This window comes from Cheilinus undulatus, linkage group 11 (genome assembly GCF_018320785.1).
Source record: "Cheilinus undulatus linkage group 11, ASM1832078v1, whole genome shotgun sequence".
NCBI lineage: Eukaryota > Metazoa > Chordata > Actinopteri > Labriformes > Labridae > Cheilinus > Cheilinus undulatus.
In genome coordinates this window covers 37,639,224-37,663,618 of record NC_054875.1, presented here as the reverse complement: position 1 = coordinate 37,663,618, position 24,395 = coordinate 37,639,224, and the positions used below count along the sequence as shown (strand labels likewise).

General features: G+C 41.6%; 1 protein-coding gene across 1 annotated transcript in view; it reads right to left on the bottom strand.

Annotated features, from left to right (window-relative positions):
• The window catches only part of camta1a (calmodulin binding transcription activator 1a), a 529,164-nt gene that overhangs the window by 43,429 nt on the left and 461,340 nt on the right, over nucleotides 1-24,395 (bottom strand). The window contains exons 7-11 of the mRNA XM_041800377.1: nucleotides 14,474-14,627; nucleotides 7,182-7,322; nucleotides 4,277-6,567; nucleotides 357-483; nucleotides 49-183 (exon numbers count right to left, since the gene is read on the bottom strand). Of these exons, the coding sequence (XP_041656311.1) occupies nucleotides 49-183; nucleotides 357-483; nucleotides 4,277-6,567; nucleotides 7,182-7,322; nucleotides 14,474-14,627 (2,848 nt within the window). The remainder of the gene's footprint in view (nucleotides 1-48; nucleotides 184-356; nucleotides 484-4,276; nucleotides 6,568-7,181; nucleotides 7,323-14,473; nucleotides 14,628-24,395) is intronic.

Below are 24,395 nucleotides of genomic sequence, written 5' to 3'. Positions count from 1 at the left end.
GGGAACAGGGGGAGTCAGGGCCTGGGACCACAAAACTGAGGAGCTTACCATCCAGCGAGAGCCAGTCGTGCTGAGATGATGGCAGTGAAGGAAGAGCGCGGGCCTTGTACTCAAACACCACTGAGTTAGAGATGATCTGGTTACTGACGGCCACCTGCAGGGTCACTAGACCTGTGTCATGAGCTTGAGAGGGAGAGGATCATGACAATTTAGCACTAAAAGATACATGGTTTAAGGATTCATTTTCAGTAGCAGTGACTAGCTTATTCTGACTCAACTTCTTTCTGAATGAAAAAGTGTGTATTTATGGCTTATAGCTGTCATTTGCATTTCATTTGTATGATTTTCTGTGTTACCTGGGCAGTAGCAGCGCAGCACTCCTGGTTGGATGAGAGAGGCTGGGACTGAAATCTGGTCAAACAAGCAGCTGTAGTTTGAGCTGGCCTCCTGCCAGGGCCCGGTGATCAGCACCTTCACTCCACCCTGAAAAACAGGTCAAACGGACTCATGACACATTTGCCAGGTCAGGTTGAAGCGTCACAAACAACATTATTGGTTCTATCCTGCCATCTAGAGGGCAAAGTCAAGAACTACACCTAGAATAGCAAAGCAACCTTCTTATAATGATCTCTGCTGCCACTGTGAGGATAAATCTTGTCAGTTTAATGAAACTTTTTACTGAAACACTATCAATGCTGATGCTGCCCTCCAGTGGTTGTTAAAGGTATTACTTCTTACAGAAAACTAGTGCTGACAGTCTGTGCATTACATAATCAGAGTAGTGGAAAAGGTGAATGTAAGTACACATTACTTAAGAGAGATAAAAAAATTTGAAAAATACCTATAGCTTCTACTTTATTAAAAATGTTGCAGCCAGTTTTGTCTGACTATAAAACAGTTTTCATGAGGCAATTAAATGGCCTTGTGTTTAGGTCACACCCCAAGGTTCAAGTCTGGCCTGTGCCTCCTTTCATGCATGTCTCTCCCCTACTCTGTTACCTGCTTCTGATTCTATCAAATGTCCTCTTCTTTAAATAAAGGCATAAAAAGATCAAAATATATCAAAAAGTTAGCTCTCATAATTTTTATGTAAGATTTTTATTGAAAGAAAAAAAACATGGCTAGCTTTTTTAAGCAGATAGATTTTTAAAAAGAGACATCAGTGTACCATCATGCAAATAAACTTCCCACACTCATGTCTGGGGACTGGTGTTTTTAAATTTCCAAATAGGAGAAGTGACTGAAAAATTGAAGAAAAGAGACCACTTGAGTCCCCAGCCATTATTGCACAGCATACATCTCCTTTGGGCCCCAAAGTAAAAAAAAGTGCCCCAGTCATTAATATCTGCATACTTAGTTTTTCTAACTAATTACATTTACTCAAATTACCATAACTGAGTATTTTTTTGGGGGGGTACTTGTAGTTATTTGAGTAATTTTTAAATAAGTTATTTTACCTCTACTTAAGTAAGTTTCAACCAGAGTAACTGTACTTTAACTTCAGTACTTTTTCACTTTTGTTTATTGTACAGTAGCACATAGCAAGAGAACCACATCATAAAAAAGTTGTACACAGCAAAAACTAGATTACTGATATCTCAGGGTTAAACATTTCAGAGTTGATTGTAACTCCCTACAGTATAATCTTCATTCTACTCCGAGTGAAATGGTCTTCAGTGTAGGAGTTAGTTTGCTGTGTTGATCTACCAGTGTTAGTTCAACTCTGTAAAGCGTCACCTGATCCAAGCTCTGCCCACTGTGCTTTCAAATCTGGGAAGGATGTTGGTGGTGGTTCCCCATTAGGCACTTGGGCAGAGTGTTAAGATGTAGGCCTATTTTAGATGTGTTTAGTTGTGTTCAGATGTTGCCTGTTTTACAGTGATCCCAGCTGGGGTTCCTTAGCTCATGTTTCTGGTGGATTATTATTGCTTTGATGATTTGCACCATGAATGAAGTTATCCACTGAGTTAGAGTCCTTGCTTATGATTTTAGGTGCTCCTTAAGATGCATAGAACATTTTCTTCATCAGTATGTATTGCCTTGCTATTAGAGGTGGGAATCACTAATGGCCCTACAATACAACATTAAATGCCATATTATTGCAATTTTAAACATTTTGCATCGCACAGCATTGTGATACCATGTATTATGTTATATTGCGATTTATGCCATTTAACTCCATTTACATCCACAAAGTAAAACTCAAAATATGTTTTTTTCTTGTATGAAAATATATCTGGTCTATATTCAACTCACTTCAGTCAGTCATCATGTTTGTTGTATTTACACATACTTTATTTTCATGTGGCCCTCCTTGCAAACACCATGTGTCATGTCATGCCCATCTTGTTATGCTCTGTTAGAAAAACCCAAATTAGGTCCATATGATTGATTTAGGCACAGACAGTGTGTTCCCATTGTCCTTCTCATATGTGTTTTACCAACTTTCTGCTGCTCAATGACCTCTACCAACCTCACTGGAAAAAGGGCACGAGAGCACCATCAAGTGGACAGAAAAGGCAATTAATTTTATTTTTCTAGCATCACTGACTTGACTTCATATAAAACTAGAAAAGAACTTGGAGAGTGCAGACCTCCACAATTAGCCCTATCTCCCAGGAGTAAAGAATCCTTTAAAAAATTCCTGGATCCAGATGGTGATCTGGATCACTCCCAAAATCTAATCAGTTCTTCCTTATGCCATTTGTGACATTTCCTGAAAATTTCATCAAAATCCATCCATAACTTTTTGAGTTATGTTTAACAAAAAAACAAACTAACTAACAAACCCTGCCGATCACATAACCTCATTGGCGGAAGTAAAAATTAATATGAAAAAAAATGATACTTGTTGGCATGAATCAATACAATATTGCCATGCAAAATATCACAATACTATTCTATGAAACTGTTCTTGCCAGTAAGGACATATATTTTACTGTACAACTCCTCAGTAGCTAATCAGTACTTAAATTCAACTTTAAATTAAATCCTTTTTTCTTACTTTGACTTTAGTAAATTTATAGACCTGTATGTTTAATTTTACTTGAGTAAATTTAACCAGAGTAACTCTACTTTGACTTGATTACAATAGTGTTGTACTTTTTTCATCTCTGTTTTTTCAATCATGATGCTGTTGTTTAAATACTTTATTCCAGTGTTTGCCTTTCAAACTTTTGGGTGCCACTTAGATTTTTTTCAAGCTATTATTGTTCTGCACTTAAAAAAAAATCAAAGAATATTTCCATTCCCTGCAACCTCTGTTTGGAAATAAGAAACTGAGAATCAATAAATAATTCCTCTACAAAAAAAAATCTAGAATGTATTATATGGAAACTGATGGTGATACCCTCTGTCAAAACAGTTTAATAGAAACAAGAAAGAGGTGAGATTCTCCAAGAATGACCACCAACAACAAACCAAATCTGCACATGAACAATTGATGCCAACTAAGATGATTTTTCAATCATTTGTCCTATCTTCCAAATTCTTTAATTGAGAGTGTAGTAATTCTGAGCTAGAATTAAACTCAACCTGTCTTTGTGCCAATTTAAGACAATTTAAAGCCTTCCTTCAAGGCCGCAGGGCTATCTAATAAAGGTTAAAGACTAATAAATGTCTTTTATGATTACTGACATTATATTTGAGCTTAGACTTTAGCTTTCCTCCACTTTGTCACTTTTCTCTGCATCCATTAATGAACTGAAACAATCATTTTTGTTGTATAAGGGGCTCAACATCTGGTTGGAAGACACTAACACAACTTTTAACCAGGTGCTCTAATATACTTAAAATAAATTACTTTTAATTTATCTAAATTTGTTTATATAAAGTTTTTAAAAAGTTAGATTTCTTATCAAAATGACAAAACATAATGGGGACTAAAAATAACTTAATTTTGCTTAAGAATGGCAGTCACAGATCCAGCTATGGACAGTCAAATACAATTTTTTTTTTAGAAGATGAACAAATGTGAACGGTCCATAATGGTATGTTATTATCAATAAAAATGTCTTGAAGATGTAATGAAAATTAACACAGGAAGATTTAGTTTAGAATTGAAATTTGTCACATTTTCATTAATTAACTTGAATTTATAGAAAAAAATGTTCACAGAGAGGTCAAAATTCAAGTTTTAGTACTTAGTACCTTTTAAATTGATTCTTAGATCTGCTGAGAGGTAGACTGTTCCATAAAATGTAAAAGAACAAAAACAAAACAATGACAGTAAAACAGAGAGTATGGGCTAGGTGGTAAAAGAAATCGTGCCACTCACCTCAGGGTAGGACCACTCAGGGGAGTAGTCAGTGACCATGAAGAGGCGGCCTGTGGCCTGAAGCATCCCCAAAGCCCCCTGGGCCACAGCTGCAGACACCACCTCTGCTACATTCATGTAGGACAATGAGCCCGCCTCTCCTGCATTTCCCCCTGTTGCAGCCCCCCCACTCAAAGACTGAGGGCTGCAGCAGGGCTGGAGACAGAGCTCAGAGGGGTTGTAGCCGGAGCCCCTGGCCCCTCCATCCTCCTGACCTTGTTGGGGAGCTCCACCCGCTGCATTCTGACTATCAGAGCTGTGGGATGTGACCAGTTGGTGAGCATACAGGGCCCCTCCAGCTGACATGGTGGTTCCACTGGCATCCACTGAGATGAAGTCATTGATGAGGTCAGAGAACTGGTTACCAAAAGAGATGTCAAAGTGATCCAGACTGATCTCCATGCCTGTCCCTCCAGCTCCACCATTACTGGTCGCTCCACCCAGGCCCTGGTGGGTCCCCACAGCGTTGTAGAGTCCCTGGACCATGCTGGTGCCCTGGAGAAGAGGCTGAAGCTGCTGTTGCTGCTGAGAGCGGTTGCTGCCATCACTGTTGTTTCCATTATGAATAGCCTCTCCTGCACCTCCTGTCCCACCTCCACTACCATCTGAAGCCTGCTGTAGGTAGTGGTCGCCTCCTCCCTCTCCGTTCCCTGCTCCACAGGCCTGAATGTGATCCCCTGGCTTGAGCAGATTCTCAGCTCCATTCTCATTAGCTCCAGCTGCAGCTGAACTGCCTTGTTGTTCCAGACCCACCACCTCCTCATGCTCGGCTCCCAAACCAGGAAAGGTCCCCTGGTACTGTAGCAGCTGGAGAGAGCCAGCCTGGTTAGGCCCCTCTGTGGGTGAGCCTCCGTTACAGTTGGCCCTGTGCTGGTTCTGGTGCGCCTGGTGGTGGTGGTGGAGGTGGCCGTTGCTGCCCGGGGAGTCTGTCTTCACAACCTGCAGCCCCATGTAAGCTCCAGAGTCGTGGGAGTTGTGCTCCATCATGTGTGATTTCTGGTTTAATCCGGGCCTCCCCTGCTGAGCCTGGCTGGTCTGAGAGGAGTCCTGGAGGAAGAAGCTGGGTGACCGGTTCTGATGCTGCATGTGGGGGCTGGACATGGCCTGACCGTAGCTCACTGCGGCAGCACTGGAGGTATAGTCCTGCTTGGCATCAATGGCGCTGAAATCCATCTGCTCCAGGGTGGTGCTTGGACTCAGACCCCCACCTGAAGGAAGCAGGGAGCCTGCTGGAGTCAGAGTAAGGTTACCTTGGCCTGAACCAGCACCAGATGACACAGACACCCCACTGCCACAGTTCACTACTGCCCCCACCTGGTAGCCGCTCTCCTTAGCCAGCTGCTGCTCAAAGGAAGTGTCTTCTGTCTTGATATTTTTCACCAGAGCAGAGCTGTAGGTGTAGCCGTTGTCTGACATGGTGGGGGAGCGCTGCAGGCTGCCATTGGTGCTAACAGAGGAAGATGAAGTGGAGGAGGAGTTGCCCTCTGTCTTCATTGCACTGCCTCCATATGTCTGGCCTTGTTTGGGGTTGTTTAAGAAGCAGTCAGGATCAAAGTTCATATTGGTCTCTGGAATCTTGATGTTTCCAGAGTCCAGACTGCTCGAGAGGACCAGTTCCTCTGACACCCCAGCTGTGGACAGCATGGACAGACCATCTCCTCCAGCGTTACTCCCAGGCTCCCCTACTCCTCCACCTGGAAAGGCAAATTTATGGCGATCAGAAGCCACAGACAGCACCAAGCCTTGTGAGGTGGCATCTGAACCCATCATGTGACTGTTGGGACCTCCGGTGGGAGACATGCTGTAGACGGGGTCTCCGGTGACCTCAGACATGAAGACACTCTGGGACAGGCCGGACATGACCGAGGCCACGTGGCCCATCCCGGTCACCACAGGGCTGTCGGCCATGTCCGGGTCGCTGTTGAGGCCGCTGCTGATGGAGACGGGGGAGTTCTGTGTCGTGTCGGGGACCTCCACCTGGTTGGTGGATGACACCTCTGTGCTGTTCTGGTGCAGCAGGACGGGTTTGTGGACTTTGCCATTGCGTTTCTCCCTGGCGCTGCCCCCTCCGCCTCCTCCGCCGGAGCTTTTGCCTCCACCGTGGGCGCTGTGCTCGGTCTTCCCCTCAGACACATCGTTGTTCTGGACCTCAGAGTGAGCACTGCTGTAGCCACCCGAGCGGGGGTCTACTTTGGGGGAGATGATGCGGTGTTTGGCGCTGTTGCATTTGTGGTGCACACTGCTTCCTGCACCTGTGTGAGGACAAACAGAGCAAACGAAATTGGAGATTTTAAGGAGGAGTACAAAAATTGCAAGACAGATTCAGTCAGTTGTTGTCCAATTACTTGAATTTCTACTTAAAAGTAGGGACAAAGACGGATGATCTGTTAGTTTTTGTAAGCATAATTTTGTGAGAAATATGTCGTCCTTCTAAATAAGTAATCAGGCATTTCTTTTGGCACACAGTTAATGAGTTATATTTGGAGTTTTGTAATGATTTTCATTGGAAATAACAATCCAACAAGGGATTATCCAAAGCAATTTGTTTTAGTAGATCACTGCACCATATTCTTCCCTTGAGTTACAGCCTATTGTTATATTAAACAGCTGAAAATGTATAATTGATTAACATATAATTCCAGAACAGCTGGGCTATTTCAGATATAGCCCTGACACAGTTATCACTAAACAAAAATAAAAAGCCAATAGCCCTGAACAGATTTCTCTATAAATCACCCAGCAATAAAATACCTCAACCCTCTCAAATCTACCGTGTAACAGACAGCACCTGTAAAGCCTAATCGTTTGTCTTTTTTCTCTCAGCAGTTTCTGGACTACAGTCTCCATCCCGCTCACTATCCCTTACCCAGGGTGCCCGTGCACAGGCAGTTGTGAGTCCGGGGAGGTGGCTTAGTTTGGTGGCTGTCCAGAATCTGTTGCACTAGCTGCTCCACTGAGAAGCCAGAGCTGCTGTTCCCGTTGCTGCAAGTCCACTTGATGCCATGAACTGCCGGGAGAGAGGAGGAGACAGAGACGTCAGCCAGCCCAACAGACCACCAGCCACGCCAACCCCCCGCCCCACCCTCTGCCCTCTCTGCCTACATCCAGGTATATCTCCATACTGCACAATGGTTGCATATCTGATTTTTCCTGAAGTTTTATAAACAAACCTTTGACTGTCCTAAGATTAAATAGTAAGTAGTAGATCCATGACTAGAATGTCATCTGCACTTCTTAAAGTTTTAAGCATGCTTTTCTTTAGCACCACACTCTCTAGAATATCTTTCGCTTCTTATTAGACATAACTCCAGTATCTTTTGGTTTCTTGCTCTTAAACCATATTCACACAGCAGCCATCTGGGAAGTTCAATGCTATTATAATGTCATACCGCAGTTTTTCAGGTTGTAAATGGAAAAATGCAAGTACCCTAACAAGCTGTCATCATTATATGATTCCATAATAACTAGGCATTGAAAAGAAAATCAATGGCGAAAAGATAAACATGGGCCATATTTCAAGGAACACATTCACAAATGGGCCTCGCTCACCAATATTTAGCTGAGATTTTTCTGAAATCTTTCTTGAGAAAATTGCTAAGAGTGACTTACACCGGTTTTCATGACACATTCTTAAACTCCTGAAGTGTTCGCAGCTGTGTTCCTAAGCTTATGAATGCAATGTGCTCATAAGCTAGAAGTATGTGCACATTTTTTATAATAAGCATAAAGAGATGCCTCTTTTATTTCCACACAGAAAGCACAAAGGAGTGCGAGAAGAAGTAGCAAGGTGTCAGTAATGGTTAATTTCAATAAACCATACAGACAACTGCAATACTGCAATAAAAACTGAGTGTTTAAGAACAAATATGTGATTGGCAAATGTGGCCCAGTGTTAGCAGTTTTCTACTTTTGAACACAAACTCTTAAAAGATGGATACCCCTGAAAAGTTAAGCCGGAACATTTGGAGCTCCCCCCACTGACTGGTTGCAGTATACCTTGTAAGCCCCACCTCCTCCATGTTAACAGATGGGATACAGGGCATATTCGAAAATAAAGATGCACACCAAATACATTTTTTATCAAGTCCACATTTTGTCATGATGGTCTGAAATGGTCATGATTATTTAAGCTTAGGTAACTTTAGTTTTTATTCCATTATCTCATACCAAAAAGAACAGATGTAACATTATTACCGCTCTGTCAACAAATGTGGCTCTTTGTAATGTTAATAACTGACACAAGAATCTGTGGACTGTACCTATCTGAATCTGAGTACTATGTAGTAGTAGTGTAGGGCAAATGGCACCTTTTCTGATGCATCATCAATCAGGTCCCTTATGCACAAATCTTGTTTCCAAATTACATTTACAGTGCAGTATATTAGCTCCTGTCAGGCTATCCAGGCTTCAGTTTTGTACAGTAGAAGGAGCTCGAGATCTGATGTCCATATACTGGTACAATTTTAGTCTTTGCACACTGAGTCTATTTTTTTGGATGGGTTTTCCATAATATGCATTAAAAATCTCACACACAGAAACCTTGCACAGTGAGCCTGATGCTATTACTCTCTATTTATTGCTAATTGTCAGTAACAAAAAAAATGGACTTGTGCTGTAAAGACTAAAGCAGGGATGTTTTTTTTTAAATAAGGAAAAACACTGTCCATTCCTGTCAGAGCCCTTCATATACTGTATTTAGGTCATTGGCACAAGCTTGTGCGTCCCAGTGCTGTGCAACATTGGAGATAGAGTGTGCCTCTTTTCAGTTCAGTTTTTCTTGTCAGGTGGCAGCGAGGACAAATGTTGATTATGCATTATGCTCCAGGGATAAAAACATAACCTAGCCTTTGTTTCCAATTTTATCCACTGTCTGCTTTGACAATAAGGGCAAAAAGCCCCCAAATAATATTTAGAAAAAGCTGAAAATACTTTTAATTAAATTTTAAGTTCAGACAGTGGAAGTCAAGGAGTGCTTCAACTATTTCTATATCTATATCTATATTGCTGAATGCAGACACATGCTATCCCTCATTGTGAAGGCAGAAGACTAAGTCTTTCCATACAATTTAACATTTAAGGGAATATTTTGGGCGAAAGGGATGTGCAATATTGGATTTTTGCCAATATTTGATATTAAGATATTTTGAAAATAATTTGAGCTGATACTGATATCAATACTGATACTCAAATGTAGTTCAGACTTAACCTTAAGTCCTTAAAACACACAATTTAAAGATTGAGGATGAATAAATTAACACATTTCAGCCCTCACAACAGACTTCATAGTGTAAGGAAGGATGATAAACAAAGGAAAAGACTTGAGCCGGCATAAGTCTGTTGGTCCAGCCTACAACTCCACTTAGCTACTTATATGTTCTTAAGGCCAATATTTACAGCTGATACTGGCAGATTTTTACAGCCAGAATAAATATATGCAGAAATTTCCATATCTGCCCATGATAATTCACTTTTTAAGGTAAAATCTGCCAATATCGATATCATACAGATAATATTGTGCATCCCTACTATTTAAGAGCTAAAATTGAAGCTTAAAACCAGAGAAGTTTCATGAATCCAAAATGAGGCTGTAGTAGTGACCATGAAATGCTCTTTTTATGAGGTTTTTCCCACTGGAGGCTAGACTGTTGATACTATTTTTTTAGGATGGTAACTTAAAATTTAATGGCAGTAAGTACCTTCATCTTATCTTGCTGCTTTCCCCCTATGTTTCAGAATACTCTGTGCCGAATTACATACTTGTGTGGCTATTGATGCAATTTAAGAATATGATTTGTGACTTTATATTATCTTGACAGGAGCATTTTTCAAAAGGGGGGATTCGGGCAAACAGAACTGAGTTGGGAGTGGTTTTTATCAAATTGTGTTGGTCCAAAATATTGGCTAACTAGAGATACTGGTGGGGAAAAGGTAGCAAAAGACTTACTGAGGATTGACACGGCTACCGGGCTATTGGACTGTTTGAGCTAAACCAGCACCCACAGTCAGCTTTTGACTGTGTACAAATTAGCTGCAGTCAGACAACTCATCAGCTTTAACTACTTAAAAAAATGATGAGGATTTGTAAATGTTTCTACAACATGACCTTCAACCTGGAAAACAGCAGTACAACAATTGAACAGTATTTGAGCTTTCCTCCCTGAGCACGTCTCAGAGAAAAATGGCCGCCATGTGACTACACTGGATGTGTCCTGTTTCCTTTGTCCAGAGTTGAACAGTTGCTTTTCTCCACTCTCCCCTCACTGTTGTGTCAAGTCTTCTGTACTCCACTATTGATTGTTGTGTCACTCTCAATTGTGCTTCTCTGTGTTCTCTGCTCTGTGAGTGCTGATGAAGGTGACAGCGAGCCCACTCCTTCCAACCTCCACCCTTCTCCTGACCTGTGACTCCATCCTGACAGGGAGGGGAAGTCTCTGGGGAGGAACCTCACCTAGTTGCTGCTGCTTTCTGCTGCTACACTGAGGGAAAAGCAGAGGCTTTTTCTCTTGCAAAGCTCCACTCCTTGCCTCTGTCACACCTCGCTAGCAACTCCTAATACTTTTCATCGCTCCGCTTGCCAACCAGCCACCACTTCTGATGAGACAGATAGCGGTTTTAGTGGCTGTAAGGTGGCGGGAGACACCACTGAGTGCTGCAGCGCCTGAAGCTCTCAACCGGAAAAAAAGGTAATATTTCAGAAGTGAAGCATATTTAGACTATCAAACAAAATCAAGGCTGCTTTAATTCAAGCTCCCTACACTTCAGTACCTCCTTTGGTTAAATATGCAAGTGAGAGATACACATAAAGAGAGTGAGGTTTGCAGCATGTATGAAAAACAGGGAGAATTTGCTCAGTGCATGTCTGTTTGCATATGAGATAAAAGGAGATGGAAACAGAGTACGAACGTGAGGGTATTGCAGATTAAAGAGAGAGCTAGTTAAAGCAAAGTGGAAAAAAGCTGGGGAACATGATTGGATGATGGGGATAAGGATCTAACTTGAAAGCTTTGAGATCCTTTGGCAGATTACAAGCCGGTCACCAGCAGATGTCAGCAGAACTGCTGTGATCAGGCCGGGATCATAGAGAGCTTAGTGTGGCAGGTTATAGAAACATAAATCTGTACATTTTCATCTATTACAAGAGAGTTTTTTTAGATGCTAATTTTTAGATTGAAAGAAGTAGGAGAAGATTTGGCACCGAGAAGGTTTTATCTAATGCTTTTGTAATTACTGCAAAAATAATTGTGTCCATCTGGAGATCCTATTAGATGTGGTTTAAGTCACCACTCACCCTATGACAGTGTGCTAAGCAAACAGTACAAATTAGATGATTATAGTAAGACACATTGAGACAAGAGGGCCACAGGCAGGCTAAAAATGCTTTCATGAATCTGCAGAGAGGCTGCAGGACAGGAGGAGCATCCATTCAGCCGATATGACTCAGAAACGGGTGACGGAGCAAGAGTGAGTGCCTAATACAACAGCTTACATCCACCATGTAGTGCCATCCCTATTTGTCCAAACAATCATGTCTCCCCTCCGCCCTGATCTGATCCCTCATGCCAGGGTTGCCACAACCCTCTTTGTCTGGACGGGCGACACCCCCTAAGGCTTGGGAGTTGTTGACGTACAGTTTTCGCCGTGTCTGCCTGTCTGCTCGTCTCACTGAGGGTTATGTTCCAAAGCAGACGTGACAGGAGCAGTGCCACAAGGTTTAATCCCAGTGGCAGCGACAGCACAGGCACCAAACAGCAACCCGGCCACATCATCATCCCGATGACTGCATCCTGTCATGAGCAGCATCACACAGGCCTAATGACAAACGCAGAGCATATACCCCATCTGGTTGCCTCTACACCACTGGGCCCTATATGGGACAGTGGAGTGCAATAGTTTACATGATGCCTAGCCCTGTGTGTCTTCGCTTAGTGTGCTCTCCTCTGCCCTCATCTTTTTAGCCCAGAGACAGGCCTTCTGTCTGTCTGAGTGTTTGTTAAAGCCGCTCATGCGCTATCTGTCAGCAGGCTAGGGGCGTAGCTGGAAAGAGCGCTGCGTGTTTATAGCATTAGACCGAACGAGTGAATCAAGCTGGCTGCCTTGTCTACGGAGCTGTAGCGTGACTGAGTGGTGATGCCACTCTCTTCACCCCCTTTTTTTCCCCCTTCTCCTCTTTCTCATCAAACACTGCGGGGCGTTAAGGAGGAAGAGGTCAGACAGGGCCATGATTCACAGAGGTTAGATTTGAACTGCTGTATGTGCCTGCAAATGTGCATGTGAAAGTTTTTGTGGGTGTGTTTTTTTTGTTGGAAGGAGACAGAATAAGCTCAACTGATCCATGAAATCCACACTTTTCCTTTGTTGTTTTTTTGCTATCATTAGAGGTGTCAAATGGTTGGCACACTGAAAAATTGTGAAGAGAATAACAAAAGGAAAGACTGAAGAAGGCAATTACATTGCAAAAAGTTGACAATGTTCGGGCGAACTATCTATTTGACATTGCACTTAGGGATCTTGTGCTGACAAAAATCAGCTTGGGAAATGGGTGCTATCATTATATAAGAATGTTTTCTCAACATAAAGCTGCAAAAGCTGCTAATGAGTCTGTGTCAGACATGCCTGCAATCTTGTGTTCTGCAGTCATTCTGCAAAGTTCTGTGGTTTTACATCTTTATAAGGTAAAAAAAGGAAATCTGCCCTTCAATTTATCTATATAGGAATCAATGAAGTTCTGCCATATGCAAAGACATGCATAGTCCTTGCACGTATTTTCCAAAGATATAGGTCAGCACGGGAAAAAAAAGAGTGTATGTTAAGAGCTAATGTATAATTTAAGATTAAATAATGCATGGATAATTCAGAATGACTTCATCCTTTTTATTTCCTCTCTACATATAGATGGCTGCCGCCTCTTTCAACCACTAGATGGCACTGTTGCTCCATCCCTGAGCCTGTGTTGACATGCTGGCTGGTCCAGGAGAAAAAGAGGGAACAGAGAGGAGAGGAAAGATAGAAAGCACAGACAGAAAGCAGTAAGGGGATTTTTTTTACTCTTTATGTAGCCCCTTCATGTAGCCTGGCAGCTAGAAGGCATCTCACACTCATCCTCTTTGTCCCAACAACTCCCAAAGTTAATGACTTTACGCATTACTGCAAATGGTGCTTGGTTTTTACATTAAGCCACAGACGTAATGAATACAGTAGGCCGCTGTTGTTCAGCGGCTGTCCTGAGGTAAGGCTTTATGTTGGAATGTGTCCTAAAAACTGATAGGAAGCAGAGAAGTGAGGAGGATAACAATATAGCCGAGATGATAGTCTGGACTGCCTTGTCAGTATGCAGCCTGTATGTTTGTGTGCGCTTGTAAAGATGCTGACAGGGTCCTCTTTACCTGGACGCATCACCAATAATTGGCCACCGGCATATCAGTCACCGGCCCCTGCCAGACACACCCAAATCACAGCCTGGCTGTTAAAGGCATCTTAACAGCTCCCTGAAAGATTTTCAATGCCTCCTTAAGGTCCCTATTTGGCTGTTATCATCATCAGACAAACCCGGATTTTTTCCAAAACATTGCCTCGACGTTGGGGCCGGTCTGGAGACTCATAAAAAGGCATCTCACAGAGCATTAGTAAAGCTGATAACAACAAGGATCAATCCATTGAGAGAAGGAGGGAGAAAAGGGGGGTGGAGGTAGAAGAAAGGGGAGGGGGGGGGTATTTCTGGTGAGTCAGACATTCTTGCTCCCACGCACTAACATGAATCAATAACCAGCCTGCTGCCCTCCTGTGCCTCCACTTCCTTCTTGGGCCACAGAGGAGGTGCACTCTCAGTTGGGCCGGAGCGGTGCCAGAGGGTCCGGGGGGAAGAGGAGAACTTTGACCCGTGACTGGCAGACGGCTCCAGGAAGAAAACACACACTCATAGAGTGGAGCAGAGCAGGAGCTCTGGCCGAGGATGCTCTCTGACTGAGGTGCTGAGGGCACTTAGTGTACCAGCTATCAGCTAATAGGACCAGACAATACATCCCCAGACTAAAACAACAGCCACTTCACTTGGTCTTTCCATGCAAACAGACGCGTAAAGACTGTTAAAACCCTTTTAGAGGATACTATAACTGTTTATATTAAAGCCTGTGCATAAATGTGGAGACTTCTAATACTCACACATGGGCTTGAGCTGGCCGATCAGCTCCTCCTTGGTCCATTTGGCCCACTCCTTCTTGTCCGTATTGATGGAGCACAGAATCGGACCGCATGGTTTCCCACAATCCTCAATGGCAGGGACATTCAAATAGTGGACGAGCACAATATCAGGGTTCTGTGGGAGAACAGTGAGAGAGAAGAGGAGATTAAATAATGGATAGTCTGGCTATGGAAGCGTGGTTTCTTTAGGACACAACAGCAAAGAGCATGACACATTGATACTCCCAGGGCTTTTATTCCAGGGAAGCTGGAACAAAACTAAAAAAAAAACAAGATGATAACAAAGCCCAAGAACAGGAGAGTAAATGCAAAACTAAACACACAAGCAGAGAGCAGAACAAATCTGGGATCAGAAATTGACAATAATCCCCCTCATTATGTTGCTATCTGTATCTTTGTATCTCCAAATAACAGTTTGTGTGTATTTGTGCATGCATGTGTGTGCTAATTGCAATGTGTGCTCACGTAACACACTTATGGCATTTTGTCAAGTCCTCCCACATGATGAGTCGATGCCCTCAATTAACTCCGGCTGTGTTTACCAAGTCAAAACTCAACAATTTGCTGCCTGCAAATTGTTACAGGGTTACCTCAGCAAATTCCCTAAATTAACGGCTTATGAGTAATAGGTAGCGTTTAAGGGGATGTTGTGCTGGTGTGAGTAATATCAATTCGATTCTGTAATCACAGAATGCTTTGATTATTTAGCACAGCAAAGGGATGTTCCCATTTTAGTCCCTGTCATATTAAATTTATTCTAAATATCCTACTTAACGCACTTATACAGCATAATATCCATGCACAAACACATATCATACAAATACAAGCTGCAAGCCAAATGAATCATGTTTTTTTTAGACCTCTCCACAGTGGGATATTTTTCCCCTAAAATAACCTGAAGATTAAAACCATATGCATGCAGTGCTCAAATATTTTGCCAGAGGGCAGAAACCATGCCCCACAACACATCAAAAATGGCGAAAATCAATCAGTGACACAAATTTGTTTTTTTCTTCATGAATATTCTAACTAATTTGGAAAAAGATAAGGAATGAAAACCTTAATGCTATTAATAAACGCTGATATTCAATAGTGCTATTAAATGCATCAAGGCAGACTTATTTTACTGTAAAATAATGTTAAAATAATGTTGAGAATACGTACATCTAATTTGTTACAGCTGGTTTTAAAGGTAGTAATGTCTGCATCATTGAAGCACAGATGTTATTCCCTTGCAACTTATTCATTATGGATTCCATAAAGAAATGCAAAGGCATATTAAAGTAATTGTTTTAAAGGTTTGAATTGTATTATCTAATAGATCTGAATTGGAAACCTGGGTATTTAGTGTTGGATTTGTCTTCTTTTTAATGACCAAAGTTTTATTGTTTCTTTCCAAGTGATTCACAACAAGAAAACCACAAAGGGGACAGAGAACAGGGGAAAAAATACAAATAAGGACTGTCAAACAATTAGAATTTTAATCCAGGTTAATCTCAGAATTTCTGTAGTTAACTCCCTTTTGTCACATGTTGAAATTCCATAATCAATCAATCTCAATCAATCAATTTCTGTTTGAATTACACCAATTTATAACCAAAATTATCGCAAGATAATTTACAAAGAGGGCAGGCCTAGACCTTACTTTCTGTTGTGGCCTATTATAATAAAGATCAGCATTAATCAGCATGAGCCCAGGACTAGCAGTATTTATCCCTGTTACAATGGTGAAAAAAACCTTCCCTATTAAGAGGTAGGACTGTTGAGCAAAACCAGTCTCATGTTAACATCCCTTTGTTGAAGCTGTGCTTGGGTTGGAAAGGGCTAGAAGGAGGACTAGAGGTGGGAGAAAAGCAGGGAGAAGAGAAGGACAAGAGAAAAACCAAAACAACAAATGAAAGACAAATTTATGTTTTTTTTTGCAGGAAATTGCAAATACGATGGATAGGCCAGACTGCATGTCTATTGTCAGACAAAACCACCTTGCAAAGCTCCAGTGTTACACCTTTGTGCCATGTCTGAAAACCAATCAGGAAAAAATCAGTGTCCTTTGAGGAGAATGAAGCAGTAACTGTGGGCGAGGTTTAACTGGACTGAAAGCCACTTGCAATGGCTACTGCCAGTGTTGCGCTTAGCTCGGATATAGCTATTTTGTAACTTAAATCTTTCATTTTTCTGTTAATGAAAATAAAAAAAACAACACTGAAAGCTTGTCATGATGGAAAAGAAAAGAAAAAAATCTTTCACTTTGGACTTTTGTACCATCTTACACAAAGGGTAATTGACTTCCCGTTTAGATACAGCCTGGCTTTTATTTTGAAAGAAAATAAGAAGCTTTAGTTAGATTAAAGACAACGAAATCAACTTCAACACAGAAAATGAATTTGTAATGGACTGAAAAGGAAAGTCAAGAAACATTAAAAAGGTAAATGATTAATAACACAAAGTGCAGATGACTTTTTTGCTTCTCCACTGAGCTGTCTATAAGCTTTTAAAGTGAAATGAGACATTAGGCATGTTGGCACAGTACATATTTTCTTTATCACTGTGGCTACAAGGGAGGGACTAATTATGAACAAGATAAATCAAGAAATACACCAGGAGTAGAAAAAAAAACATTCATGTTTGTATATTTTAAAACAGACTGCATCTAGATGTCTAGTTGTCTCCTGTGCACAAGGTATAATTTCATCGTCAAACTGCAGGGGGCTGTCATCCAAAATCACTCAACCAAGATCAGCATTGTTTGTTAGGTTTAAAATCTGCATTGTGCTTACAGCTTTCATTAAAAATAGGTCAGGTGTGACTGTATTGTCTGATATATCTATCTTAACTTTTAGAGTCATGTTCCTGTAACAAGACTGATATATTCCCCCCATTTAGCATAGTCAGACATATCACAGTATCAGACTAGTAACAAACAACTTGTGTGTTAACTCTACAGAAGCTGCCAGTACACTTTACTGAGTAAACTAAAGCTGGGCACAGGGAGATCCCTTGCTTTCCACACTTTAACCAGTAGCTTTTGACCCAGCATGATGGCTGTCTAGATCTATTTTGACTCTGATTCAGGGATTCCCTTCAAAGGGGTAGAGTCTCCCAAAATATAAAGGCTAGGTGTAAATGGGATATCCTGACCCACCGGTAATTTAATATTCTCATGGATTGCTGTCCACCAACTCTGAGCCTTGGGGCAGGAGCATAGCAAATGGGTCAGAGTGACTGCAGTCTCCAGAAAGCTGGGTCCTCTCTTAACCCTTGTGCAGTTTTGAAGGGGTCCAATAAATTTGATTCTGAAATTTTAACTGTATTTATCTGGTCATAATCCCAATTAAGGATTTTTTGTATGTTTTGAAGAATGGCAATGCATTCCTCACAACTAAATGGGTCATTAATGCCAGCCTCCCATGTCTGTTTACGGACCCCTGCTTGCCTGCTGTTTTGTTTTGTATAAAAGTTGTGATATCAGTAGTATTACAATTTTAATTAATTTTCAAAAAAGTGATCCATCCAGAAATGATATAAACAACAATATTGTACTTAAGGCACTTTTGAAGGAGCAGAAAAGTTCTGAAATGAAGACCAACACAACAATAATTAAAAAGCAAAGGGAGGGGGGTGAAAAGTCTGAACTTTGAGTGGTTAGAAATATGAATTATGAATGTTTTAATTTGTATGAAATATTTTTGAACCAGCATATCGAAAAATTAACGACTGATGTATCAAATATGAAACAAATGCTAGGAAAGGGAGCATGCTCAACCACTACTCTTCAGACGCACAACCAAGAGAGGTCTTAGTGTCAAATTAACAGTCAGCAATGTCCTTCAACATCTGAGCAGGGATTTAAATACAGGAAGTAAAGTGTATTTTTCCACAATAAAACATGTTCCTTGAAAGATATCTAGCATGTAAGGGGGTCGCACTGGAGCCAACATGATCTGTTTTTGTGGCCCTTTTTTGTGGTGAATAGCTTTCTTAGAAAAAGTCATGAGAAAAAAATGCTCTTTACTTCCTGTATAAAAGGGGTATTTCCACTCGTCAATGATGACAATGCTGGTCTGTTTACAGCTGCTTTGTCCTGATTAAGGGACGTTAAAGGACATACTGTGACCTGACTGTTCTGTTTTCTTCTAACATGATTCAAAACAAAACAAACATTCAATGTGTTATTCAATTTCTTTTTAGAATCTTTCAAAAGGGTTTTCTTGATGGTTCATCATCAAGGTTAAGATTGACTTGTTACAGCTGAATAAATGTAGCTTTACAGCAGATGTGAGGAGAAATGTCATCAGTCGTATGTAAGAAAAAGGGTAAACAATCCCCCACTTACATGCGTGAATGCACTCGCATCTAAACAAGACGCAGAAATGGACAAACCCCCGAAGACCTTGATAGAGAAAAATGCCGTGACAACATGTGTGTGTGACTGCAGTTTGAAGCTTCATCAGTACTAAGTGGCAAATAAATCAAGGGCGCTGCTACTGTAGGTCTGTGCTCCCTCTCAGTGTGTACCATTAATCTACGACTACATCACCCCCTCTCTCCTGCACTCCCCCCACCTCTCTTTCTCCCCTCTTTTCATCAGACAGGGGTGTGGCTGGGGGAAACACAGATACGAAAAAAAAAAAAACAATTACATCTTTGACAAAACACCACAAATGTACCAACAGTTATCATCTGATTGTGTTTTTGCAATCATTGCTTAAGAAAGGAAGCAACTCAGCATCTTTCATACAAACATGCAGGACAAAGTCCTTCACAGAGGAGCAAACAGACGGGTAATATTGGGAGAACTTTCAATTATTGTCTGCCTAATCTGGAAAATTTAAAGACAATGGAAATCCAGTTAAGTATTGCTAGATATATGGACAATTGAAATGTACCAAAAAAATTATGCAATACACTTTTTTAGTATGTAGTATGATGTTTTGCATCAGTAGCTGGGTTGGAGAGAGCAGAAGTAAAGACGGAGGTGATCAGAAATGGACAAGAAAAATGTTTTGCAAATATTGAAAATGCCTGATGAACAACAAAGATGATGGAACATGTAAAAAGGTGTCATGCTGCCAAATGCACTGAACATGTATGCTAGGAAGCTAATCTAAAACCCTGCTCACCTAAATGACTGCAAGAGCCATAAACATTACTACATGTGATGGTGTTTTAGGAATTATGGCCGATGATAACACGTAAGAGCCAGTAGCTATGGCTTGTCAGAATTATGAAAACTTAAAAAATACAGATAAGACTATTTAACATATCAGTCACAGAAGCTATATTTCACACCCAGCTTGTTGACATCCCATACGGTGTTTGGGAACGGCAGAACTGCGGAGTGAACTACATAACACAAGCTATTATCATTTACTATCAGCAGAGCCAGTTGGTAAATTAAACTCTTGCCAAAGCTGGTCAGGAGAACAGCGTTCTTGCATGTAGTCCTTTGCTATCCATTGAATAAAGACATGTTGCCCACTTCTGATATAACTGCCGCTATAGCTGCATCCCCTCTTATCTTTACTGGCTGCCATTATTTACAAGCTTGCAGCGAATCAGCTTGATGTTTTGCAAGATGGATTCACATCTTTACAGGAATCTGGCCAGTACATGGGCTTTGCAAGGTTAAGGTATGTGCTTTAATGCCAAACAAAGAATGGAATTCAACTGTATTTATTTATTTTTTGTTCAAGGATTTGTTACTTTTGTTCAATTATAAAAAAAGTTTCAAAAAGATCCTTGTTTGAGATGATACAAGTGACGTTTTAAAAAGAAAGAAAATACTATAAAACCTATTGAACCTACTATATTCGCAAAGAAAAATAAAGGAAATTTGGCAGTTTTATAAATTCACTTCAATCCCATGTCTTTATTAAAGTAGAAGATTGCATTTGAAGCAAACACAAGATACCTGTTCTCTACAGAAAGGATAAATGATCAGCGAAGAAGTCTCTTAACTCAGTTAAATCTTTACTATATGCCTTCACAAGACAACCATCCTGACCAATGGGCAGCAAGAAGCCAACACTTAGCTGGGGTTGACAAGTGGAAACTCTTCTTTACCGGTGTTTCATTCAATTAGTCCCACAACATCTCCAGAGGGCTGAACAGCGATCCCCTCTCTCATATTTATGGTGAAGTGCCAGGGGAAAGGTCATACAGGAAGGCAGCAGACATTCACTGAAGACAGTGGCTTCTAGTGGTAGGAGGTTTATCACAAGTTAAAAGAGCAATGTAGACTGGGATTTCAAGCTCATGTTTATATAAAAATTGAAAGTAATTAGTCTAACGGACTCATAAATCTTGCGCCAGCTAATTTGATAAATGAATTTAACCTTGTAACCACGCACATCCCTAATTATGACATATATTGAAATGTATTGTGTACTGTTATATTGCATCATATCTTACTGTAACAGGGCTAAAGACTGTTAGTGTTGTGCTCATGGTGAATAACACTGAAGACTTACTTGCAATAGACTTACTATATAAATTACTAACACTGGTCTATTTTAATAGGACACAGAGAGTATAGTCTAGACCTCCCCCCTTTGTAAAGTCTCTTGAGGTAAGATATAAGTTATGATTTGGCGCTATACAATCTAATTGATAATTTGAGTCTATCTTTACATCTCTGGTAGTGAAACAACACACAAAAATATGTCAAAACAAAGATAAAAGATCAAAAGTAATCCTCGTGGATACATGTAGAGTAAATCAATAATAAAAATGGAGGTTATAACACTACTTTAAATTAAAATCTGGACTAAAAAGGAGGAGGAGATATGACCTCCTCTTGCACTTGCACAGGCATCTGTTGGTGCTGTACATTTCAGTATGTTATCCTACCGCTTACCCTGTCCCCTGTCATTGGTGTGGACACCAATGTTTGGATGGAGATGGCCCGATATGTGTGTATTTGCAGTTTGTGTGTGTGAGTGTGTGTGATGCCCCCCAGATGGCATCACCAGCTGTGTCAATAGCCAAGAGATGCCCTCAATCCTTCCTCGGAAATGAGAGCGCCAAATGCAGAGCCGCTTCATTCAGTTATGAGCGTACATAAACGTATGGGGATGTATGCGTGCAGGTGGGAGTGAATATGCATGGACACACAACTCAGGCATTAATGTGGGCAAACACACAACCACAGACACACGATGCAAACAGACTAAGCAAGGACAAACTCATTAGGTTACTGTAGCAGACATGTATTTACTCACAAGAGTTAGTTGTATGCAATCATACTCAGTCTTCTCCTTTAACACCCACACAAACAGCTGTTTGCTACCTTTTTTATGCACAACCATGCAAATGTGAACACACCCATTCATAGTAAACACAAAGTAAGATAAAACAATTGTAATAAAAGAATTTAAGTGTGCTTTTGTGCTTTACGATTAGGAATTTGTCCGCCTGGAACTTTTTTTTTCCTCATTCTTGATTTCTCTCTCGTCTTTCTTTACAACATATTTAACAGTTCTCCCCAAACTCAAGCCCACCTCCACTCCGAGTGGAAAACAACACAATGAAAATGTAAAGCATCACATAAATCTATCAAGATGGTAATTTAATTTAATTTCCTGCTGGCTGCTTTCTTTTTCCACTGTGTTTTCCAGGAGTAAAAGGGAGGAGTAAAAAGGCTGAGGGAACATTTTTTATTTTTTTCCTGGATACTATTTTCCACAGAAAATGAGATCTCATTAACTTATTGATTAATTGTGTAATGTAGTCTTTTGGTTGTTTTTTTTCCCCCTTCACTTGCTTCCCATGTGGGGTTTCAGGGAAGCTTTCCAGTCTGGCTTCCTGCAGTGGAAGGAAAGAGTGGGGTTTCAGTTTCAGGAGCCTGTGGTGTGAGGACGTGGAGCTGTTTGTTTCTCTGTGTGCATGCGTTTGCATGACACAATGTATGCATATATGCTTAAGCCTATAAATAAATGCATGTTGGCGTGTTGGCACGCATACACATGAAAGCATGTGTGCCAATCACTCACATGTAGTGGCTTCTTAATGCATGAATGTATCATGTGTAAAAATGTAGCATGTCTCCAGCCAGCGTTTTGATGTTGCTGTGTTGTGTTAATGTTTGCTGCGCCTCCCTAGAACAGATGGATAGATGTTGAGCTAATTACTAGCGGAGTCTTGGGGAGTCAGCCATGGGGGCGGAAGGCCTGCTGAGTGGGTGGTGGAGCGCCTTCCTGCCCCTCCTTTCTCCAATCTCTCTCTTTCAGACAAATGCATCAACGTACAAAGGCATGGCGTATTAAACTGAGCACACATGACTGAGATGCACGTGAAAAAAGTTGGTACAAACAGACATATGCATATGCAGGACATCGCCATCGCAACCACAGGATAAAGGTGCTGTTGTAGCCAGGCAACAGGTTTCTCTGGCACCCACGCACACAGAGGCAGCCAGTGCTCCTACGATCTCGCCGTGACTGCCTACCTCGTCCTGAAGTCATACACCCTGTTCTACTCCAAAAGACAAGGAGGAGAGAGAAAGAGAGAGCTGCTAATAGGGCTGAGGACACAGACGGAGCTAAATGTCGGAGGAGACAGATACAATGACCTTCTCGCTCATGCTGAATGTGTATCTTGAGACACAACTAACAGGGACTTGAGTCAGGTGGAACCTGGTGTTAGTGGTCAGGTAATGTGTCCGCTGTCCCACCCGTGATCCTCGTGACCCCTGCCACAAATCTCGCACTAAATTGGAGCACCTCCACTCCAAAAACTCATTAAGAGACAGAGAAAAGAGAGGGTTCCACATGAAGATACAAGGAAAGACCAAGAGACAGGAAGAAGAATGAGGGGAACAGCTCTTATATTGTCAGGCAGGCAGTTCTGCTGCATGGCTGTACTCCACCATAGCAGGCCTCGCTTTCACAACCCGTGCACGGGAGCGATAAGAACGCCATTAACATGAAAGGTTCTTAATTGAGAGGGGATGCTTCATGCAACGTGGATGAGCTGGGGAGCGCAGGGGGGAATCCTTGTTCCTCTCTGATAAAATAACCCACACTGAGGAACGGGGGGCTTCAAAGCCCTGTCATACTGACAGAGAGAGCGGAGCTGACAGAAGGCTAAGGTATGGGAAACCCCCCCCTTTTTGGGGATTTTTTTCTCTGAGGAGGAAATGTGGGCAAAGGAATGAGACGGTTCTTCATGGGAGAATTAAACTAGCAGGCTGCAGGGATATCAATTTCAACATAAAATATCATGAAAGCAGGAGCAGTCAATTGTTTTGTCTGAAATGTTCAGCAACAAGGCAGAAATACAGAGGGGAGGTGTGTGTTGTTTGTGTTTGTGGATGTATCTGTGCCTTCATGTTTGTGCGTCTGCCTACATTAAATCATAAATAGCATGTGAATGAGTGTCTAGAGGCAGATTTCTGTATGTTTGTTGGCATCAGTATGCATGCAGAATGAGCCCAATGAGCTGTGAGTGTGAGTCTGAGTGCATCTGCTATTTTGACTGCATATTCATGCTGTCTGTGCTAGGAATGCGTGCGAGGATTTGTGGTGTCTGCGTGGCTTTATGTGCACATGGATCACCCCGCGTACGATTCGCATGTGTTTCATGTCGTGTGCTGTGGTCCGCTGAATGGGTATGAGAGGTTATTAAGGCGCTGCTCCGTCGGCCGTGCGGGGGCAGTTGGCCTGGCGGTGGCATAGTGATGGATGGCAGGGTGTGCCAGTCATTAGGCAGCCTCCTGGCCTCTGGCACTGAGGTTGCACTCTTAAACACCGACCTCCCCCGCCTGTCCCCGAACGCCGCTGCTCATTTCAAGGTCAACTGCTTCTATAGTGCTGCAAGTTCACCTCCATGAGGCACAAGACTTCTTCTTTTTGTTTGGATCCTTTATCGCTCGCTGCCGACGGGT